Raw genomic sequence first — 22,474 nt, forward strand, 5'->3', positions numbered from 1 at the left:
TACATTACTATTTTTATCACAGCCTTTAGGAAAACTTATCACATTACCGCAAACAATACATTGAAATTTAAAGACAACTCTTACTAAAATGATAAACCAATTTAAAAGTTTTAATATTATTTATCCTAAACATAATATTTCCGCCAATATATCGTATTTCACGAATCTTTGAAGATCGTTAAAATTGTATCCAACAGTGTGGAAAAGCCTCAAATCTCTTGTAGTTTTAAAACCCGAACAAATCAAACAAAACTATTTTCTCTCCCGTAAAATCCCAAGATGTTGATTCTGTTCCACAATATAAACATGACCCTGCCCTGTCACCCTGTGTTGGAATGCATGTCAAGGTTAAATCAGGTATCACAATTTTAAAAACTTTAATTAACCCTTCCACAGGCCCAGAGCACAAGGAACAGGGTAGGATTGGTTAATCTCCCATCTCCCGTTATAGAGAAAAGCACCAGGAGGAGGATAGGACAGGTTCATCCTCCCACAGGTCCAGAGCACAAGGAACAGGATAGGACTGGTTCATCTCTCATCTCCAGGTAAAGAGCAGAGCACCAGGAACAGGTTCGGTAGGACGGATCGTCGCATGGAAGTTGAGTTAACCCACACCTTCCCCATCTAAATATTGTAACTGAAAAAACAAAATCCTAAAATCTTCTCTTTCATAAAAAATCCTCAATAAAATACCTGTGATTATTTAAGCAAACCACCGTTCTCAAAGTTTCAGCCCTTGCCTCCGAGGCACAAACAGCGCACCTCCAAGTGTACAGCAACTCGCTAAAAAAAATCAAGTAATATCTTATTATTACTTCGGACTACTGTAAAAGCGCCTTTTACCTTTTCAGCTCCGTGGCTAACGACAGTGAGTCTTCATCTGCCGAAAACAGTTCAAGAAATCTTACAGCGGCGGCTTTCGCTTTCCTGTCGACTGCGCATGAAAACAGAACTGAGGACGCTGCATTGCAGCGCAGAACTTTCTCAATGGCCGTCAATTCAGCCATATTGGAAAATGGCTTCTTCCGTGATACAAGCGCAGAGGCCACCCACCATCTACAGTTTATGTTTAGCAACTCGTCAAGTTTTCCAACATCAAAACCTATGACAAAACCATAAAGTTGACCCAATAAAATTACAATTACTAAATCATTAAATTGTTAAAAGCTTTGATCACCTTTGGAATAAAGAATAACTCTGTATAGCTCCAAGAAATCTGGCTTTAATTCCAAACACCTAAGCTTACTCCTAAAACAATAAAAAAAATAACTGAAGGCGTTACTAGAAAACAAATATGATAAGCAATGGTATATGAGTAATTTACTCCCTGTGTTTTTTTTACTGTTAATTTTTCGTTTTATCGCTGAGGACCAATAAATATTTATATAATAATAAGAAAACAAAGTCGTAATATCAATTTTACATTAAATGGATAGAACTTATCTACATTTTACTTGGAAAATGCCTAAATTTCTACTTTTTTACTTAGCACAATATATTCAATAATAAGTAAATCACAGAATTTACCTGATATATTTTGGTTCTAGCAGACTAAAGAATATAATTCTTGAGGGTTCTCTTTGCAGCAAATGATCATTGAAAACAGATATGCATTCCAGTACACAATAGATGGCCTGATCAATGAATAAATTATCTAAATTCTCATGCTTCTACTTATTTGACTGAAAAATTCACATAGAAAAGAAAACGACTAAAAATATTTTGACTTTTAAAAAGTTAATTATGTGATTTTGAGTTCCTTTTTTTTGTAGTACATCCATCATGCCAATTTAAGATCTTAATAGTTTACAATCCTACAGCTTCAGTCATCACCAGAATGAAAGTCTTTTCTTTATAAAAGAAATATGTTGTAATTTGTAACGGTTATAACTCAGTAATCGACGAAAATGTTTACTATCTAGGGTGGATTGTTACACAATACTAATGACAAAAATGTTTTAACCTAAAATTCAGATTTAAAAACTTAAAAATGACGTTTTAATCACAATTTTTTACTTGATGTTTAAAAGAGGATTATTACCTGGTTAGGGCTAGAAACGAACCCCCAAGTTCCATAATCTCTTCTATCCACCCCAACTCCTATCTGAATTTAAGTAAAATTATTGAAAAAATTTATAAAAATATGTAAAAAAAGACGATTACAGTTCTTGTTTTTGTTGGCAATTGGACATGATTAAAAAACTGTTCAGACGAAAAAGTTTCCGCTCTTCGACTGCACCGTTCACCTCAGCTATGAAGTGGGTTTTAAAAACAGAGACACCTGAGTTTTTTTCAGATTCTGAAAGTAGACTATGCCTAGACATAGCATGCAGATTTTTAGAAATCCCTATCTAGCCCTTTTAGACAAATTCCATTTTAACTTTGTTGTGTAGTCTAGACTGAAAAAAGGCGTTTGACTAAAAAGTTTTCGTGAGATTATTAGGAAACCCGAAACGTTTTGAGCTTTTCTGCTTAAATATTAGAATTATTAAATAAATTTATCAATGTAGAATTAACAAATCGGAAGAAAACAACCATATAAACAATGATTTATAGGTTTCAAATGATAAAATTAAGCACATTTTAGATGTTTAAATCTTGTTTCTCGACTGTTCGTCTATAGAGGCTGAAATGTGGTTCAGACACTTTTGTTATGAAAAACCTTGAATACACTGCAATATTTTGTTAAGGGTTTTAATATTTTAGAGCTCATTGACCAGGTAACGCTTTATTGAAGACAAAGTATTTCTTAAAGATACAATATTACTCTCAGAGCACTTAGCAGTTTAATGGTCAATAAAAGGAAGGAAAGATACAAATCTGCATCTTTATAATTGAAATATCTTGTGAAAAGGTCATGGGCTTACAAATTACTGTAGTGGACATCCAGAAAGCTTAAAAAACAATGTAGAAGACAGTGTCTGCACTGCAAAAAAATAGAGGACTTATAAAATGGTAAGATGCACAGTTGCACACTTTTTCATTGAAACCCAAATATTATTTTCCTATTGTAAAATAAACAAATCCTCTAATGTTACTTATAGTGGTAGTCAAGAGTAAAAAAGTATATACAAAATATGAAGTCCATTTCCTGTAGTTGTAAAAGTTTTTCTCATCTCTCTCTCGTCTCCCAGATCCTGGGCTTTAATAAATCCTTAGATTTGTTCTGGTCATCTTCCAGGTTAACTTCTAGCTAACTTTGGCCTTTATTACGTTAATGCTGGATTGGGATTCACAATATTTAAAGGCTAAATAATCCTTTACATTTTCTCCCATAAACTAACAAGAAATCTGTTGGTACTCTTAACAGAAATCTCCTGATTTTTAAGAGTCGACTTGACAAGGCAAGGAATTCAAACATACTCTTTACTGCAGTGGGGTGTTGTCACGCTTCTATTTCAATGTCTATCAGAACTTATTGATGTTTTTTTACTCTTGTGACAAACATTTCTGCTATAGTCACTTAATTAATTCGCAAACCTAAGACCTACTGACAAGAAATTTCGATTATACAGCTGATGTAGATTTTTATCTTATTTTTATTATTGACCATTAAACTGTTTAGGACTCAGAGAGTGTCGCATTGTATTTTGTCTTCAATAAGACTTCACCTGGTTAATGAGCTCTAAAATATTTAAACTATTAACAAAAATTTCAGTGTATTTAAGGTATTTCGAAAAAATAAGTGTTTGGGCCTTTTACATTTCAGCCTCATGCTAGGTCTAGACATAGCCTACTTTCAAAATCAGAAAAAACCTCCGGTGTCTCTGTTTTCAGTTGTTGTATTTGTAAAATATTGGCATTTATTAAAGATTCGATCTAACAGAAAATTAATAATTGTAGCAATGGGATTCCTACCTTAGAAAAAAGTAGTCCAATCAAACATATCTCGTTCTGCTTTACTTTTTTAATTAAAAAATTTCTATTTAATCTTTCTTAAAAGCTTTTTATATTTACCTCCAATTTCTTCTTTTTCCCGTCCCAGAGAATCAAACTTCCTTTGTGCGCCATTACGGCAAGATGTTCAGTCCCAGGTTTGGGATCGGGTTGGATATCGTCTCCTAAAGCTTCTCCTTGCCCGTGACTAGTCTGACCGATGATAGAATGCTGTATTGCTGATAGAGGTGCTCTAATAAGCTCAACCCCAGCTATACTTGAGATCCCGGCATTTAACGAATATTGTTCCAAAACCTAGAAATAAGTTTTTATATTTCAGTATTCCTACAAACTAACAAAAAGCAAAAGCTAAGTTCGAAATCAAAATTCGTTTACTAAAAATGATTCCAAAAGTTATTAAGGGCTGCTTACACTATTGCGATTCAAACCAGCCTCCTTTAGTACGTTATCGGAAAGGCAAAGATGTAGTTGTGGTTTATTTCTTTTGGAAATAAAAGAAATTTTTATTTTCCAATCTACTGTACAATCTTAGTTACTTAAAAGAGAAACCGCGGAGGCATGTTTTTCCTTTTAGTAAGAAATAATCGTGAAACGTTGTGAACCATTAAAACGGGGTTGTTTAATTAAGGGACCAAAAAATTAAAATAAATTCAAATAGTTTATAAAACATTTAGGTACAAGATGTCTACAGATTGGTTATTATATCACATATGTTGGCTTCTTAAGAAAGACGTGTAGGAATTTCAATAATTACAGGGCCCAAGGGAAGAATTTTGATTTAATTATTTGACTCCAATAATGAAAAAATCTCATTTAAAGGGCAAAAGACGTAATCAAGTTAACTTGTATTTTCAGTAGTATGTTAAATTTACAATGGTACCAATAAAAGCTTTGTTTGGTCAAGAAGCAATCATTTATTTTAAACTGTGGTTTCTCTATAACTCTGACTTACATATTTATTGCTACACAAACATGGATGAAACTTGAGAAACACTTTCCAAGCTAGAAATACGACGATATCTTCCATCCACAATTTTGCCGAAATCAATGTTAAAAGGGCCCGTTATCAATTAGACATGACTCTCTTTTTTAAAATAAAAAAATCACCTCGAATTTCAACGAACTTTTATTATTAATCTTTTTCTCAAAACACAACCACAATTGTGCTCACCTGAACTGACGTTTTAAAATCATCGAAACTAAGAGACAGAACAAGAGCAAAGTTTGCTTTACAGATGATGAGTTTCCAAATGTTGTCTTCAGTTTCCTGGGACCAAATCTGAAGGTGGGTCACCTTCAATCTGTCCTGCTCCTTCCAAACTAGAACAAGATTAGTTTGTATTTCAAGAGTTTGTTATACAAGTTTTAAGTTTATCTTTTTTAGATTTCCCAAAGAAGTTGAGTTTGAAGATATTTTTGACAGCTTTTCCTTTTTAACATTTCTTGGAATTTTCTTTCTTTGGCTAAAAGCAAGGATGTATATTTTATTTAGGCTATAAATCAAAAGAAAGTACTACGACAGAACTTCTTCTGGAGAGTTTGGGCTTAGGACTAAAAGCAGGGTAGTATATTTTCTTAAAATATCATATTTTTCCTCAGAAAAAATTAAGGGTTTTATTCACTTTATTGGGAAAAATAAATCAAATGATTTTAGAATAAAATAAAATAAATAAAGTTTTGGGTAATATGTATCAAAAATAAAACTTGCCATTAAAAGCCAACTTTAAATTTCGTCTCCTATAATCATCAAAAATCATTAATATTAATTCTTGAAATTTTATTTCCTTGGCTAAAAGAAAAGAAAATGTTCTTTTATATCATCCCTATGCCTGTAAATTATTTAACTTTAAGCTAATAGCATAATGAAAAAGATTATATTCATTTTTTAATGATACCTTGACAAGGTTTGACAGATGAGTCTAGAATGACTGAAACTCGACCGTCCACAGAACCAAAATAAGTCAATTTCCTAGAAATAACAAATTTAAGTGGGAGGCCTATTTGTACAAATTAGTTAAACAATTACGCTTTTTTGCTCTATAAATGTGTAGTGTGTACTTTTTATAACTAATTAAACTAATTAAAATTATAATCATTAAAGTATTGTTCCTAAATTGATAACTTACCTCTCTTGAATCTGTTGTGTTACAAGAGCTGAGATAGAACCTTGCTCCGGGTTTAGAATCTTCTCTACTCCAACCTTACCGGAGACTAGAGTCCAAAATACAAGCTGGCCACCCTCCTGTCCACTTACAAACCTTGATTATATTCATTTAAACAAATTAGTTTCAAACATTTCATGTTCATGACCGTTGACTAGTCGCCAACAGATTTCTAGAAAACCCAGGGTTGCAGAGAATAAATTTATAATTAGGAAACTGAAGTTATGAACTCCTTCGACTCTAAGATAAAGGTTGATAATAAATATCTTTTGCATTAAAATGAACACCATAAAATGGAATCTGTTTCGGACCACCAGACCGCGCGCCGCCATGTATTAGGGGTAAAATGGAAATAAAAACAAATTTTCTTTTTTTTGAATACCTGTCCTGTTCTGTCCAGTGAACTGTTAGTGTCGCTGCGAGGTATGCTCGTCTTTTAATATTCTCCTCTCTCTCATTCTCCCCCTTCTCTAGACACTGAGTTCGCAAAAGTTTAGGATGGGTTTTCATATACTGGAGTAGGGTTGAGGTTAGGTCGGAGTAACAGACCCATTCCACGAGATCAGGTCTGTACTCCAGCAACCTAAAGGAGTACGGTTAATATTTATTTATATCAGGGTATACAGTTGATCTAGTCTCTAGAACAAAGGAGAAAAACGATATTAATGTGATCAATCAGGAAAAATAAGTCAGTGTCCATAGAGGGAGGGGGTGCAGGGCCGCCATGAGCCCCACGAAATGACCTCCCCTGAGCCTCCGATGCACAGATTGACCTCCGAGCCCCTCAAAACCGTCTCCGCGCCATTCGCTACGTCTCCAAGCCTCCGCCTTTTGTCTCCACGCCCTACATTTTGGTCTCCAATTAAAGATGTTTGGCTTTTACATCCATACAAAAAAAAACATTTTTTCAAAGAATCTTAAAATAATTAGTTTTAATGTACATAGACAATTTGTTTTGAAAAGTATTTTTCAATTGAACTTACTATCAAACTATATGAGCACTAATTTAAAAAATAAAATATTTTTAGTTAAATACTTGAATTTGTACTTCTACAGAGCATCACACAATCAGGTTGGAAAAATTTTAAGTTAAAATAATTATCCCGTAGGTTCTGACAACGGGGTTGCTTCTTAGTGGTCCCAGGTAACTCCCCAGCTGATTCAACAAAATCAGAAAACTTATATTTTCAAGCAATATTGATTAATTGATTGAAATCATGTCATATCTCCAGTTTCAGCAAGCTAAAGAAAAGAAAAAAATATTTTTAGAATTCTCAAATCGGACTTGAAATGTTTTTTTTTAATTCTGATTGTTACATTAATAATTTTATAACGTTATAAGGGCTCAAAGATTTTTCTATGATATCTATAACACATAAGTCTGGTTTCCAACAGGCTCTAGACAAAAAACTATAAATTCTTAAATGGCCTATTTTGAACAATTTGCTTAGTAGCTTTTCCACGTAAAGTATAAGATGGTTGTGGTGCTATTAGGGCGTAAGCCTTAACTGATTATCTTTATTTAATGATTTTCTGGGCAGGGTTACTGCTTTAAAGTACATTTTGTAATTGTGTAGCCCCCCCCCATCCCCCCATAGAACTCAGAGCTATCTGCACATATAAATGAACGAAGAGCTTTATCATATAGATTACATTTGTCCTCCTACTTTTTTGGTCAACAGAAACTTTTACAAGTCATAATCATTTTCTGGATCTTTGTCTTTTTTTTCATCTCATAGAATTTAAGTTTAAGTTTAGTTTTTCATTTTCAGAAATGTCTATCTCTAGTTTAAATACTAACATATAATAAAATGTCTATTTTTTAGAAACATATTTTTTCTGCTAGTTTTGTTTCGAGGAGAGATAAAGAAGTACTTGCAAGGTAATTGGACTGCATGTGTACCTGTAAAGTATCTGATATCCAAAAAGCCAAATGTTTTGAATTTACAGTTCAAATTTTGCGCTTCGTGCAGATTTGCCCTTCCGAGCTATATTTCTGTATCCGCTCTTATATGAATTGAAATGAAATATAAATCTGAAGTTGAACCAGGGTTACCTAAAACTGTAATCCAAGGACAGGGTGAGAAGAAGGTAATCCTTCCTTGAACCTATATCCACTAGAGGACTCCAACCCACACATCTCATGGAACTAAACAATTAACTTTGTAATGTATCAAAACAAAAAATGTAAATTGTTATGTGAGATTTTAAAAGAAAAAGAAAAATGATTAAAGAGCTTTATCTACATATATTTTGCTAAGGAATCCGTTAGTTTGTTTGTATCCAGTAAAAATCAAAACAGCCCAAATTTTTTTGTGGTGACTCATATGTCAGAAAAATCTGCGACATTTTTTTATTTTTGTTACTTGAATAGCAACAGTTTACAGATGAAAGTTGTTCCTGAAAAAGCGGCGCGACGGGTCCTTAAAGCCTTTATTTTGAGCTTTCGGATCCCAAAACAAGAAAATGTCGTAAATTCACATTAAAAAAATATGACGTGATTCATGTCATGGCTTATGATTTAAAGCAGCCCTTAAAAATAAATTTTCACATCTGTTCAATTATAAATTAAGTAATAAAAAAAGTAAAGAGACAGGTTAAAAATTCTAAAACACTAAGAATGAAATTACAGGATTACATATTTTCTTGAGAAAAATCATCGTTTCTTTTTCTTCATAATCATTTTTACTTCTTTAGTATGTTTTACGCTTTCATGTTTTTTTTTTCGCGGTATTGGACAAAATACGTGGGTGAAAATAATCTTAGAATTTCAATCTTTAAAACAAGGTCAGAATAATGAGTAAAGCAGATTATTTGGTATGAAAAAAATCAAATCTAACTTACTTTACACTCTTTGAGTCTTGGCTAAGTGTAGCTAAAACCCTATCCTGTAGAATCTGGTTTTTTAAATCCTCGGATATATCGGACAAATCCTAAATATATTGAAGATAATGTATTTGAAATTCAATTTATTTGTCTGCAATAATTGTCTAGTTTCTAATTCTGTTTGATTGGCGGATTACCAAATTTTACGATTTTAAACCGACCAAAACCTGCTCCGGAGTTATGTGAGGTACCACAAACAAACAAACATACAGACAAGCTAAATAGTTGAAGTGGATACAAAAGACCGAATTTTAAAAGATCGAATGACAAAATGACAAATGCTCGTGAGTACTTTTGCCCAACACTACAAGTGCCCGACATTTACATTTGCAAGAACAGAACCTACAAAATCCTGAAGTGACCCAATCCGGAAGCTACAAAAAGTTTTTAAAAATATATTTTTTTAGTTAAAATAATTTAACGTTTTTTAGGTTTGTTGTATTTCCATACCATATTTTATTATCTACTATAAGGCTCAAATAAGATATTTTTAGGCTGGCTCTTCGAAATTGGTCGCAAAATAGGTATTTAATCTATTCTCTTGTCAAGTTGAACAGTGTGGCCCAGCGTTAAGCGGCTACATAAGCAGTTCACCAGCTTCATTAAGTCTCATAAGTCATAACACTATAATTATAGGGATCCTATTTATGAAACATTAAAATATTTTGTCAAGGAGTACCTGGTTAAACTTATTAGGTGCTGTTGAAGGTTTGGTTTGGTTTGGAATAAATGCCTTGTGAATGTTCAGCTGGGGGAGGGTACAGGTTGGATTAAGGCCTAGTTCCAGTACATATATTCCCTTTCTACAGGATACAGCTAACCTAAAATATGAAAACTTTTAGGGACTGTCCATGCAGTGTTGACATACATTTAAGCGAACCTTCATTTAACTACATTCACAAAGATACTCATTTTAAAACAATTATCTAAGAAGATATCCCTTTAAAAAGTTTGTCTCAGCAAAAATTAAAATACACTTGTTTTTTATTGTCAGAAAAAAAAGAAAAATTTTACATGCGGATTCTCTGTGAAAATAAATTTTTTTACGGCGGGGGCGATGAAGGCATTTAACCGTATTTATCAACTTTTAGATAGAAAATACGACAACATCGATGTTAATTGCTCATACAACTTTGTTAATATAAGGTCTCTCAGTCCCTTAAAAGAGAAGAAGAGAAGAGAAAACTAAATAACTATTATCGAATAATTATAGGCGAAATCTAAAAATTGACAAACAACAGCTGCGTCTTCACAAGAAAAAATTATTTTAAACACTTTCAGGTTGTGCGATAAAATGTCTAATTTTTGACCTGTTCCGGTCAATCCAGGAAATAGACTAAATCACACATTTTGTTCACATTTGACTGCTATACAATTATACAATCTGCTGTTATGTTATGTTAGCTTGGGATTATATCTGTTAATCAATTTGGTTCTCAAAGTTTGCTAAAATTTTCAGAACTATCAAGATCAAATTACTTCAAGATTAGTCTTTCCCCAAATACAATCTGCTCATGTTATTTATATAGGTGGTGGTCGAGGTTTCGTGATAAAAAAATAAAAATTGTATTACCCGAGGTTAAAAACTTTTTCCCGTCAAAATGGAAAGTGAAGAAAAACACAAGCGTGATAATAATAATTGCTATCCAATCCTAAAATTTCATTAAGATCGGTCTGACCAGTTGAGAGATATATTCATAAGAATCTCCAACATTTTGATTAAATAGATCCGATTTATTGTTCAGTTGAACATAAAAATAACACAGTAAACATTTGCACATTTATAAAAATCTCCTCTATTCTTTTGGTGAAATTTTTACCGCTCTAACTCTTAGATCTATTATTGATAGCCTTGCTTAGACACTATACCTAAATTGGGAATTTTCCTGAAACAATTTTGCAAATTTTCTCCATTTCCATGAGTCTAATTTTTATGAAATATTAGGATTTTTTGTGGTACCATTTGAGTATCAAAAATACTAAAACAATATTCCAAAATATTGCAAAAATGTTTAATGTCTACGTAACCAACCTGTTATTTGGGGACCACTGCATAGGATGCGCTGAGCTAATTTGCGCGGGAAAATGCAAAATGTTTAATATTTCCGCCATTTTGGTTTCTGCAAGTATTTCTATAATCATTTATAAATCTGAAAATTAACTACAGAACAATTGGACAAGATCAGGACTAAGAATCAGGATTGGATCAAGTAGGTTTTGATATTTATTTCTATTTAAGGTTGTCAGCTGTTAAAGTTAATATTATTATAACGCGTCTAGAGGCTGCAATAATTTATTAAACTACTACCCAAAATTGCAATTGATATTGCATAAATTGCAATTGCAATTTTACTTCTTACACTCTAATGAAATTACTCATTCAAAAAATATAATCTAAACTGACATGTTTTAAAAGCTTTCATGGATATATATTTCTTAGAAATTTTCCACTAGCTATTATACTGTCAAACAAATGATTTAAGATGGGGGGATTATGTAAAGTAAAATAATTTTCTTTCAGATGAATGATCTTTTTTCTTGTTTTTTTTTCTACTTGACACCCTGTATTTTAACTATGTAGATTATGCTTCACTCGTAGGATTTGAATTCTTCCATTCATTGTCTTTCTTTGTTCCTTCTTAAACAAGAAAAATGGTAAAAAAAATTTAATTAAAATTTAAACAAAATAAGAAAATAGTTTACCAAAACTTGATTTTTTCGGATTGAATTTTAAACTTAAATAAGTTAATTTTGCATGCTTTTTTAACACAAAATTTCCAGCCATTTCAAATTTACATAAAGATTAAAAAGTTATTTAAAGTGATAACCAAAAATAAGTGGAATGGAAGTTTTTTGATTAGGAACGTCTCATGATTTTGTATTTTGTTACTGTTATAACTTAAAAAATTACATTTGAACCAATGAACAAATTAAGAGATATAACAATGTCTTGGAACACATTACAAAGTCTTAAGCAACGTTTATTGTTAAAATATTGAAAGAAAACAACTTAAATTGATAAACGATTGGATTGAAAAGAAAAATCAAATCAAATCAGACTTCTAGGTTGTCTTTAGTCCATTCTATAGTTCCAAAATGACTGTACTAGATCGAAATTTTAGACTGGGTTTACGATTTGCAGTGAGTCAACGTATTATTTATAGAATCTATTATTAGTGTAAATTTCACGCAACAGACAACCGACATTGTGCCAGTTTACCAAATTAGATATCAACATTATTCTAAGTATTTGTACTTATAAAGCATAATGATTGATATCTGCCCCACTGGATTTTAGTATGATTAGTCATATGTAAGATTTAATTGATGTAATTGAGGTAAGTACTTAGTTGTACTATGGATAGTACTATGAAAAATTATGCATCATTAAGAAGTACACGATCGTGATTTGGAACATAAAACTGATCTAACCGATTGTAGTATGCTTTTAGATTATAATTCTGATAATGAACTAAGTGATATGGATTGGTATTACGCAAAATCTAATATTCATAAAATTTATTATTAAAACATTGAAAGAAGACAACTTACATTGCTAAACGATTGGATTGAAAAGAAAAAATATTGTGCGGCTACTTTTTAAATATGGTTTGATCAGACTTACCCATTACTGCGCGATTAGCCATCGCCATTCTTAATTGCTTCATTTGCGCCTCAGACATTCTGCAAAATTTCATTTTTTAATGTATTTGTGTTTTTTTTTTGTTCAGGCTTGAACAAATTGACAAAATAAATAGCACCTGACTTCGTGTGTGTTTTAAATCAAAGGGGCGAAGCGCTCTGAATTTCTAAACACTAAAATATTTTCTACCTGTAATTGTATCTACACACACCCCAGTATCCAAAAAGAACAGCACTGTAGGTACCAAAAGCTAATTTATATGGAGCTCTGAAAATAAATAAAAATCATTAGTAAACTTATTTATGTTTTTGATAAATAGTGATACTTCATATTTGCTGTAAAATAATAATAAAATATCCTTGTATCCCATGCTATCTGTTGTATCCCTGTAAATATTCTGTATCCTACAGTATTCCTACAGTGTACTGGTGTATCCCTAGATTTCTGATCCGTTTATGTATGTATCCCTTCTTCTTCCTCTAATCTCTATACTTAAAATACGATGTATGTTTTCTTTTATCTTTTTAGTCTGTATAGTGTATATATAATATATATATCAAGGAATCTTATTAGATATGACATTGTACGCGTAAATATGAAATCTGTATCCCCCTGTATAATATCCATGGATCCCCAAGTATCAAATCAAATCAAATCATGAGTGTTAGGGAAAGCTTTAGTATTCCTATATATCCAACTAAATTGTATTCCTGTATTTCCCTGTATTGTATCCCTTTATCCAAACTATATTGTATCTCTTTATCCCACTATACTGTGTCACTATATAACCCTGTATTGTATCCCTGTATCCCCCCTGTGTTGTATCCCTGTATTACTTTGTATTGTATCCCTTTATCCCACTATATTGTGTCACTATCATACCACTGAATTGAATCCCTGTATCCCAATGTTTTGCATCCATCTATCTTCTTGTACTGTATCCCTGTATCCCCCTGCACTGTATGTATACCTATGTCCCCCAGGATTGTATCCCTGTATCCCCCAAAATTTATCAGGATCCCTGTAGATCTTTGTGTCCCTGTATCCCTCTGTATTAATCTATATTTATCAGTATCCCTGTATCCCAGTATCTGAGTAACTGAACCTGGATGTAAGTAGATTGTATGATACTCCCACTAGCATCCCAGAGAGAATAGAGTAGAAAAAACTGTCCCGGAAACACGGTATTTTAGACAAATCAGTTCCTAGACAATATTAAACCAGTTAACTATGATTAGAGGAGTCAGTGTATATGAAAGATAAAGGGATGATAAAATGACATAAAACATGATAAGGAGATGAAAATGGAAAAAATAGAGTTCATGGATAAGAAGATACCAAAGTATGGAATATGGAAGGATATGAAAAGGAGAGTATTAGAATACTTAATTACTGAGTTTGAGTGCATAGTCGACGTTCAAAATCATGAATTTGGGTGGGTACGTTCTCAGAATCGGATTTTTTTAAATTATTAAATAATGACGACGAAAAATAATCTAAAAATTAAACAGTAGACTAATTATATGGTTAGGAACATATTTCTCAAATGAAATTTATCAATAAATCAATGCTAGAATCAATTATTTCGTTTTCATCATTATATTGAATTTCTTATTTTCTATGAATTTATTCGCAAATTTCTACAAATTCCTCAAATGTCGTCTTTATAATAAAAATTCCAGAAAATCTTTGTGAATAATTGAGAGATTGTAGAAACTAATAATTGAATTTTCAATTACTTATTTTCGATTATAGAATTAATTTTTATTTTCTCAACCTGTTCCTAAACAATTAAATAGTTTACTGTAGAATTTTATTTACATTTTTTGTCGTCGTTATTTAATAATTAAAAAAAAAAAAAAATTCTGAATACATATCCACCCAAAAGTATGATTTTGAACGCCGACTTTGCGCTTAAACTCTTCAAAAAGTATTATATGTCTCAAATGAATCCTATAAAATTTGTCCACAACACTGCATACTCATTTCAACTACCTTACATAGCCAGTCTGTCCCATCAAAGGATTGAATAAAGAAAAGATTTTAGGGGGAGGTAAAAATATCGAATAAAATAAGAGGAAAAGGAGAAAGAATAATTAAAAAACTAGGACCAAAACGTTTTGTTAAAAGCTAGAAGTAGTTGAGCTACGTAAACTAGGTTGAACCACAATTGTGTTGTGCGCCGGTTCAATATCATGAGAAGTGGTGCAACTCAATCTATCACAATATTTAACGATTTCTCGCCGTCTTGATTAAATTCTGTCCCTGATAAATGAACCAATAACTAATGTGATAAAACTATGACTCTAGAAATTGTAAACTAAGCGGCTCTGAGTTAGTAAATATAATGTGTATGTACATTATTTCACGTGATGTAATAATTTAAACCGGTATAAACATTGAACATCATTCTCAAAAATATATTAATAACATTATAATATCTAGCTTTAAGTAATAACTCCTGTATCGTCTCTTATCTTAAATCGACAAGAAAAATTTAATGAACTGCTCTCACCGTAATAATTCGTAAAAACCGTTAGAGAAGCTGGACGAACATACCATTTTCAAAAATATATCCCATCGAAAAAAAATGAGAAATGTAAATGTAATTGGTAAATAAAAATGCTTTATCACATTTGAAATATTTTTACCAAACAAAATCAACAGTTTATTGTGTTCGTAACACAACAAGGTTCTGATACGAATCTTTGTTCATATTTTGCTGACAAATATCATCTATAGGATACACTTTAAGTTGTTGCAATGAGGCTTCTGTTATGTCGATTAACGAAGGACTGTTCAAATACATGAAATAAGTTCTTTTCTGCGTGATCAAGATTGAAGAGTCTGAAGAGAATACAGGACAAATGAATTCTAGTTGTTTTTCCGACGCAAGATATAAAGATGTGTAGGGAAAAATAGCAATTTTCTAAATTAATCCCTCCTAACTACGAGCTTGAATGTTTTAATACCATTAAAATGCCATCCTTTCCTATCAATTTCCGGCTCATCCTCAGCATATGCCATTTTTAATTTTCTGAAACTAAAATAATTAAGAAAGTATTTGTTAGTTTGATTTATTGTAACTTGTTATTCTATTCGGTGCGAATAAATATAATAATCATAAATATTTGTAGACAAGTATAAAAGTATAAAACGCACTGGAAAAAATCACATTTAGGATAAAATCAGTCCGCTAATCTAAATTAAAGATAGACACACACAAAAAAATAATTCGAAGAAAAGAAGGGGTTTAACTACCAATTTACAAATTTAGCAGTGATAAAGTTTCAGTGTACAAAATAAATATGTAAACTGTGCAGTACAGTGTACACTGAGCACAATTAATAAATTTGAGGGTTTCTCCCCTACTTCGCATCTAATCATTTACGAGAAATGGTTTTCCCGCCAAAAATCACTTAAAAAATAATATAAATCATTTCTAATTTAACGGTTGTTAGACAAAACAGAAAGAAAAATTTAATACAAAATAATCAATGAAAGATTTGTGCTAGCACAGGGTTGGTTGGAAGGAACCTTTTCTAAAGGCTGGTTTTACCGGTGCGCTCTTTTGATCTGAACGAGCGGCGATATCAACGCTGATCTGACCGGCGCGCCCGAGTTTCTCGATTTATCCGTTCATGACTGTTCTAACGAAGTTCTCGTAGTTGATGTTTCCCTTGCTATCCTCCTGACCTAAATAAAAAAGGTTTAAACTTAAACGCAATAGAAATTGGTAAAATTATTTAAATACCTGGATCTAAAAAATTCCATCAAGATTTATTTTTTTCTCTTATTTGTTACGAAAACAAAATTTTTTACCTTGTAGAATGTAGATAGTTGGGTCAAAAAAAAATTTTATTTCACCCCAAAGTTAAAGGTTTCAAGCGCAAAGAACACTTTAAAGTTTCTGTCGAACTGTGGAAAAAATATTTATGAGGGAAGGGGTGGAGCAACTTTTAATTGAGTTAAAACGCTGAATTGACCTAAGTGACAGTAAATGATATGCCTGATGCCTAGGGTGGCCCTTGATGTCACCAATCATTTCATTTGTGATCTAAGTACAAAAATGCAAAATAAATTTTTCCCAACAGTAAAATCGTATGCCCACAAAAAATCGCGTTTTTTTATTTTTAGCAAATCTTACCTCTTGTTTAAACGCACTTATCAGTCATATGAAGACCAAATATGAAGAAATTTCTTTTATAAAAGTTTTAGAATTATAAAATATGCGTAATATTGCCTTTTAACACGATAACTCGTTAGTTTTATTATAATTACGCAAATCAAATGTATAATTATGGAAATGCACTTTACTCAACACAATAATAGTTTTACAAAAAAAGCATTATTTTTTTGGTGGGGGCTATTAAGAGGGGTGAACGAGTAACGAACAGAAACAAATTTCTCTATTTTTCTATTTTTTTTTGAGAAAAAGACAAATTATTTTTCTTGCAAAAAAGACATTTTGTATAAAAAATCCATAAAAAACATCAGCTTTCCAAAAAATGGCTTATTTTGTTCTTTCTATCAAAACTGACCGAAAAATGACAAAAAAAAATATGAAAAATCCCCAAAAATTACTAAAACTGAAAAAGACCGCGATTTTTTTGCGGGCAAGCGATTTTACAGTTTGAAAAAGTTAATTTAGCATTTTTGTACTTAGATAACCTTTTTTACATATGAAAAAACTTAATGAAATGATGTGAGACATCAAGGGCCACCCTACTAATGGCAAATGCTGGGAACATTCTTTTTAAAGATAGGATTACGATTCATAAAATTCCCTCTCTTGACGTCATTTCAAGTAACTCTCAAATTATAGAGTTACGTGTCCGATTCATAAGGGTACCCTTTAACCCTTTATCAAATAACAATGAGGAAGATTTTGTCGTTTGAAATAAATTCTGTAGAATTCCTTCCTTATCACAGCAGCATAAAACCGCTTAAAAGAGAAACCGCAATTAAAAATCGTCAATTTTCAGATGAAAAAAGGGATCTCTATAATTTTTGCTCTGACAAATGTTTAAAATGTATTGTATGAATCGGGCATGTTATAAATTTTTCAGTATGGAGTCAGTAAAGTATAGTGGACAGTCCTTTAAATGTATTTATTCAGTTATATATATTGACCTGCAAGGAGCTGTTCTGCCTCCTCGTCAGATAGTTTCTCTCCAAGGGTAGTCAGGAGATGACGGAGCTCAGCGCTAGTGATAAAACCGTTCCCGTCCTATAACAGGGTTATCTTTAGATCAGATCAGTTCAGATCAGTTCAGATCAGTTCAAATCAGTTCTGATCAGGTCAGGTCAGGTGAGTGTCTAAGTGTCTAAATGTTAATATAATAAAGGACTTTGTCAAAGTGCCTAATTGTAAATTTAAGAAAGTACCTTGTCAATTGTCAAAAGTGTCTAAGAGTAAAAAAAGAAAGTACCTTGTCTAAGTGTCCCAGTGTCTAAATGTAAATGTAAAAAAGTACCTTGTCAAAGTTTCTAAATATAGATATAAGAAAGCACCTTGTCAAAGTGTCAAAGTCATGAGCCTGGGGTATATATTTTTCTGTTAATATGAGCTTTCGTTAGGTTTGGGTGGAGAAAAATAAAGATTAAGGGGAGTGACCGGCTATGTAAGGTAGTTGAACTGAGTATAAAAAAAACTAATTCTGAAAACGTATCCACCCTCTAAGTAAGAGTTTTGAACGTAGAATTTGCGCTCAAACTCAGGATTTACTGATCTTTAAAAAGTTTAACATGGCTCAAATGAATCCGAAAGAAATTTTCCACAACACTGCAAACTCAGTTCAACTACCTTACATAGCCGGTCACTCCCTTTAAAGGAAAAAGGGGGAAGGGAAGGGGAAAGGGGAAGAAAAAAGGGGGAAGAGGGAAGGAAAAAGGGGCAACCATCTACACTTTCAGTAGAGGAAGCCAAATCATTTTCCTCTGAACCTTTCTGAACAATGAAGAGTGCAGACAATGAACCTTGTAGATTTTTGGACTTAGTAAAAAATAAAATAAAAAATGATACGGTTATTATAGTATAGAAATTATAGTAATTATAGTAAAGTGTCAAAGTGTCAATAGTGTAAATTTAAGAAAGTACCTTGTCAAAGTATCAAAGTGTCTAAGTGTAAATATAAGTAACCTTGTCGTGTTTAAGTGTCTAAATGTCCATTTAGCAAGTCAGCCACCCCATGGAAATCAGTGTCAGTGAGTTTGAAATTTTGGATTTACTTTCATCAAATAATATGCTAGCTGTTTGAGAAATTTAAAGAAAATCCATGACATTGATTTCCATGAGGTCCAAAAACTGGCTGAGTTCATAAATCAAATAATATCAAATATACATATTTACCTTAAGCATATATAAATAATATATTTTAAAATATATTTATGATACTTTAGACGGGGGAGCATAGATAGCCAGGGGCTGTTTAAGAGGCAGACAGACCCCCACTGGAGAATGACCCCAAGTGTAAATATAAGAAAGTACCTTGTCAAAATGTCTCAGTCCTTCAATGAAATCATCACTAGTATCAGTAGAACTACGACCACAGATCGCCTGAATATATAAAATATTCTTCCCAATAAATAATTTGAAAACAAAAAAAGGAAAATTAGAAATCAAGAACGGTCAGACCTCTCTCTTATTATACCTAAAAAATCGTTAAAACCTATCAGAAATTTGGTTATGTTCTAATTAAAAATTGTATACAAAGAAATGTTGCCAATTTTTACAGTGAATCAACGTATGCAATCTCTCCCACGAAACCTTTGATTCAGGGGCGTATGAGAGTATTTGTGCACACTGCACACCATTAAAAAATCCTTTTTAATGTTAATAAATTATTCATGTAATTTTCTTTAGTGGACTTATCAGACACTTCCATTAATAGTGTGGTATAAGATTCAAGGGGTGAAAACTAGAGATGGAAACGTTTCTTAAAAAAAAACATCTATATTTACATAGGATTGATACATTTTGTATTATAAATAATGATATCAAATATATATTTACACTGAAGGCATTATTGATTAAAGCTTTTTAATGAAACTTTATTAGTTAAGAGCAAAAGAAATATTTTAAAGTATTTTTTTATCACACGATGTAATTATACTTAAATGGAATACATGCGTAATTTCAAGTGACCATCCATTTATAGAGTGGTATGTCCGATGTACCTTTAAAACCTTCATTTCTCCTTCGTTTCTGAAGCAAGAAAATCAGTTTTCAAAATGGGAAACAATGATATTTAAAGGGAGTGTTCGCGAAAAATGAAAGGGGGTATATGCTTAATGCGATAAAAAAGCGCTTTTGATCGCCACTAATCTTACTTCTATCTGTTGCGTCTATAAGGAGAAAATTGTTAAAGACGTCTCATACCGAATAACATGGCGTCCATACAAATTCAGAAAATTGCAACATACGACTTAGACCGTAAAAATATCAATTCAATATCAAACAAATCATTCAGATATTACAACCTATAGTCATCGATTATCTTTCGCCACATTTATATATAGTTGATTTTTCATAATATGTTTTAATCGTTATGATCTGAGAGTTACTTATAAAAACGTTTATTCCTGTTTCGAGGATTTTTGGTAATGAAGACGACATTTTCATATTTTCCAAGAATGTTCGAAAACAAGTTGTAAGCTAAATATTATTATAAAAAACAAAATCAAAACTAGTATGAAATACTAAATATATACAAATGTGGCGAAAGATAATCGATGACTATAGGTTGTAATATTTGAATGATTTGTTTGATATTAATAATTGATTTTTTAACGGTCTAAGTCGTATGTTCCAACTTCCTCAATTTGTATGGGCGCTGCGCTCTTCGGTATGAGTCGTCTTTATCAATTTTCTCCTTATAGACGCAACAGATAGAAGTAAGATTAGTGGCGATCAAAAGCGCTTTTTTATCGCATTAAGCCTATACCCTCTTTCATTTTTCGCGAACACTCCCTTTAATAATACTTGATCAGACAAAGCTTTAAAGGGTATTGTTGTAAATCAGTATTGAAATTATGTCTGCAGTCTCTTTAAACCTCTCAATTGATTCTATATTAATTAAACCCTCTGTTCCAACCCTTACGCTGAGTATCCTCCCTTTACCTTATACTCCCTCACCTTCCTCCTTACCATTTTCCTGATTTATCATCATTCTTATGTTTAAAATGTACAATGTACATTGTTTTTATCTGCAATTCTCATTCGTTCGTTTATAGTGGGCCAACCAATTAAAACAACTACTCTGGTTAGGCGGGTCCAAACTACATAGTAAATTGTGATTTTTTTATTTGTATTATCTCGTGCTTTGTAGTTGAATAAAATATGAAAAAAACTGCTTTGTAGGTTTGTGAACTTTAAAGGAATGAAAAAAGAAATTTACAAAATGATTTTTAATAATGAAAAGCTTTCAAAATACTGCCTCCACAATCAAGAATCATTGGTTTTTTTTCAACAAATCTTTTCAATATTTTTTCTTTTGGAATACTATCCAATATATCTGAATGAATATTTAAACGGGCCAAGTTGCAAAGCCTTGTAGGGAAATGCAAGCAGATGTAATATTAAAAGAGCCCCCTCCCCCCATGGGCCATGGGTGCCCCTCATGGGAGGGCACAAGTAGGGGGATGGGGTGCCCGACCCCCTCGTGCGCCCCTGTCTTTCTAGCTATCACATTCTTAATATTTTGTAAGTTCTAGTTCTTAGGTTTCTTGTCTAAAAATTATCATCTTTGATCGTCCCTGCAATCTGCATAATCGGATTAACTTTTCTGATCGTCCCTGCAATATGCATAATCGGATTAACTTCTCTGATCGTACCTGCAATATGCATAATCGGATTAACTTCTCTGATAGTTCCTGCATTCTGCATAATCGGATTAACTTCTTTGATCGTACCTGCAATCTGCATAATCGGATTAACTTCTCTGATCGTACCTGCATAATCGGGAGGAAGACCTCGAAGGTGACCCTATCATCTGCCTTATGCTCAACGACAAGCTTCTTCACTTCAGACTCGGTCGGGTTCTGTCCAAGCGCACGCATAACATCACCTTAAAATTAATTAGTTTCTCAAGAGCACCGAAACATTGCATTAGTCTATCTCTGCATTACAGAGAATGTTCACAGAAAATGAAAGGGATATAGTGTTAATAATAATTTGATTATGAATTGTATTTTCATCAGATTGTTTTGCTTTAATGAACGAATTTTAAAGAATTAGAGTTTGCTGAACTACCCACCGCGCACGCCGGTCCGACTATCTCTTAAGTGCTCACTGGCTCAAGTCTTGAATCACTGATTCAACGCACTATTAAAAGATACGCAGTTGACTTTTGAGCCGTGTCTCTAGGAAGTTCAAAGACTTCTCGCAATTAATGAAATCCGGTTCCACGTACATAAGATTAATATAACGATAGTAAAAACCGATTCATGATAAATCAAAACTCATCCATTTCTATTTATCTTTTTTAGTTAACATTTTCTTATAAAGAATAATTTTTTTTACCTATTTGAGAAACGGGGATTTTTCCATCTCCACGTTTGTCATACAAAACAAAGGCCTCCTAATAAATAGAGGATGAATATGAAAAATTTGAACCAAACAAATTATTTTTTTAACTGACGTTTTTCTTACTATGGCAGATTTAACAAAAAAGGAAAAATTAATTAATACAAGTAATAAAAATTGGATGATTACCTAAAAAAGAAGGATTTTAAAATTAATTTTGTAATTAAAAATTTCTTTCCGTCATATTTTACATTCCGAAAAATGTTAAAACAAAGAATCTTTCTTGGAACTTTAAACAAAAAAACATTTTACCTGAAACTCTGCAATCTGATCATCACTGAACTGAACTCCACGAGACAT

The 22,474-nt window shown here is 32.2% G+C and overlaps 2 protein-coding genes across 3 annotated transcripts; both read right to left on the reverse strand.

Annotated features, from left to right (window-relative positions):
• Nucleotides 1–3: 3 nt before the first annotated feature.
• Nucleotides 4–16,223, reverse strand: LOC111708880 (uncharacterized). 2 transcript variants are annotated; one of them, XM_023482384.1, is made up of 19 exons: nt 15,561–16,223; nt 13,694–13,793; nt 12,778–12,855; nt 12,571–12,629; nt 10,978–11,583; nt 9,625–9,766; nt 8,904–8,992; nt 8,116–8,208; nt 6,442–6,642; nt 6,024–6,155; nt 5,793–5,866; nt 5,069–5,217; nt 3,958–4,191; nt 2,042–2,104; nt 1,528–1,634; nt 1,178–1,248; nt 844–1,102; nt 694–783; nt 4–624 (listed from the first exon to the last, which is right to left on the reverse strand). In XM_023482384.1, the coding sequence occupies exons 5-19, from the start codon at nt 11,085–11,087 to the stop codon at nt 483–485; spliced, it is 1,956 nt and encodes a 651-aa protein (XP_023338152.1). In that variant the 5' UTR covers nt 11,088–11,583; nt 12,571–12,629; nt 12,778–12,855; nt 13,694–13,793; nt 15,561–16,223; the 3' UTR covers nt 4–482. The 2 variants fall into 2 exon arrangements, with proteins under 2 accessions (XP_023338152.1, XP_023338153.1); XM_023482385.1 differs by having other exon boundaries at nt 548–637.
• Nucleotides 16,220–22,474, reverse strand: LOC111708875 (myosin-2 essential light chain). Its single transcript, XM_023482377.1, has 6 exons — nt 22,427–22,474; nt 22,112–22,169; nt 21,541–21,656; nt 19,079–19,147; nt 17,722–17,818; nt 16,220–16,284 (listed from the first exon to the last, which is right to left on the reverse strand). Exons 1-6 carry the CDS (start codon nt 22,472–22,474, stop codon nt 16,220–16,222), a joined length of 453 nt encoding a protein of 150 aa, XP_023338145.1.

This window comes from Eurytemora carolleeae, unplaced genomic scaffold, assembly GCF_000591075.1.
Source record: "Eurytemora carolleeae unplaced genomic scaffold, Eaff_2.0 scaffold648, whole genome shotgun sequence".
Classification (NCBI taxonomy): domain Eukaryota; kingdom Metazoa; phylum Arthropoda; class Copepoda; order Calanoida; family Temoridae; genus Eurytemora; species Eurytemora carolleeae.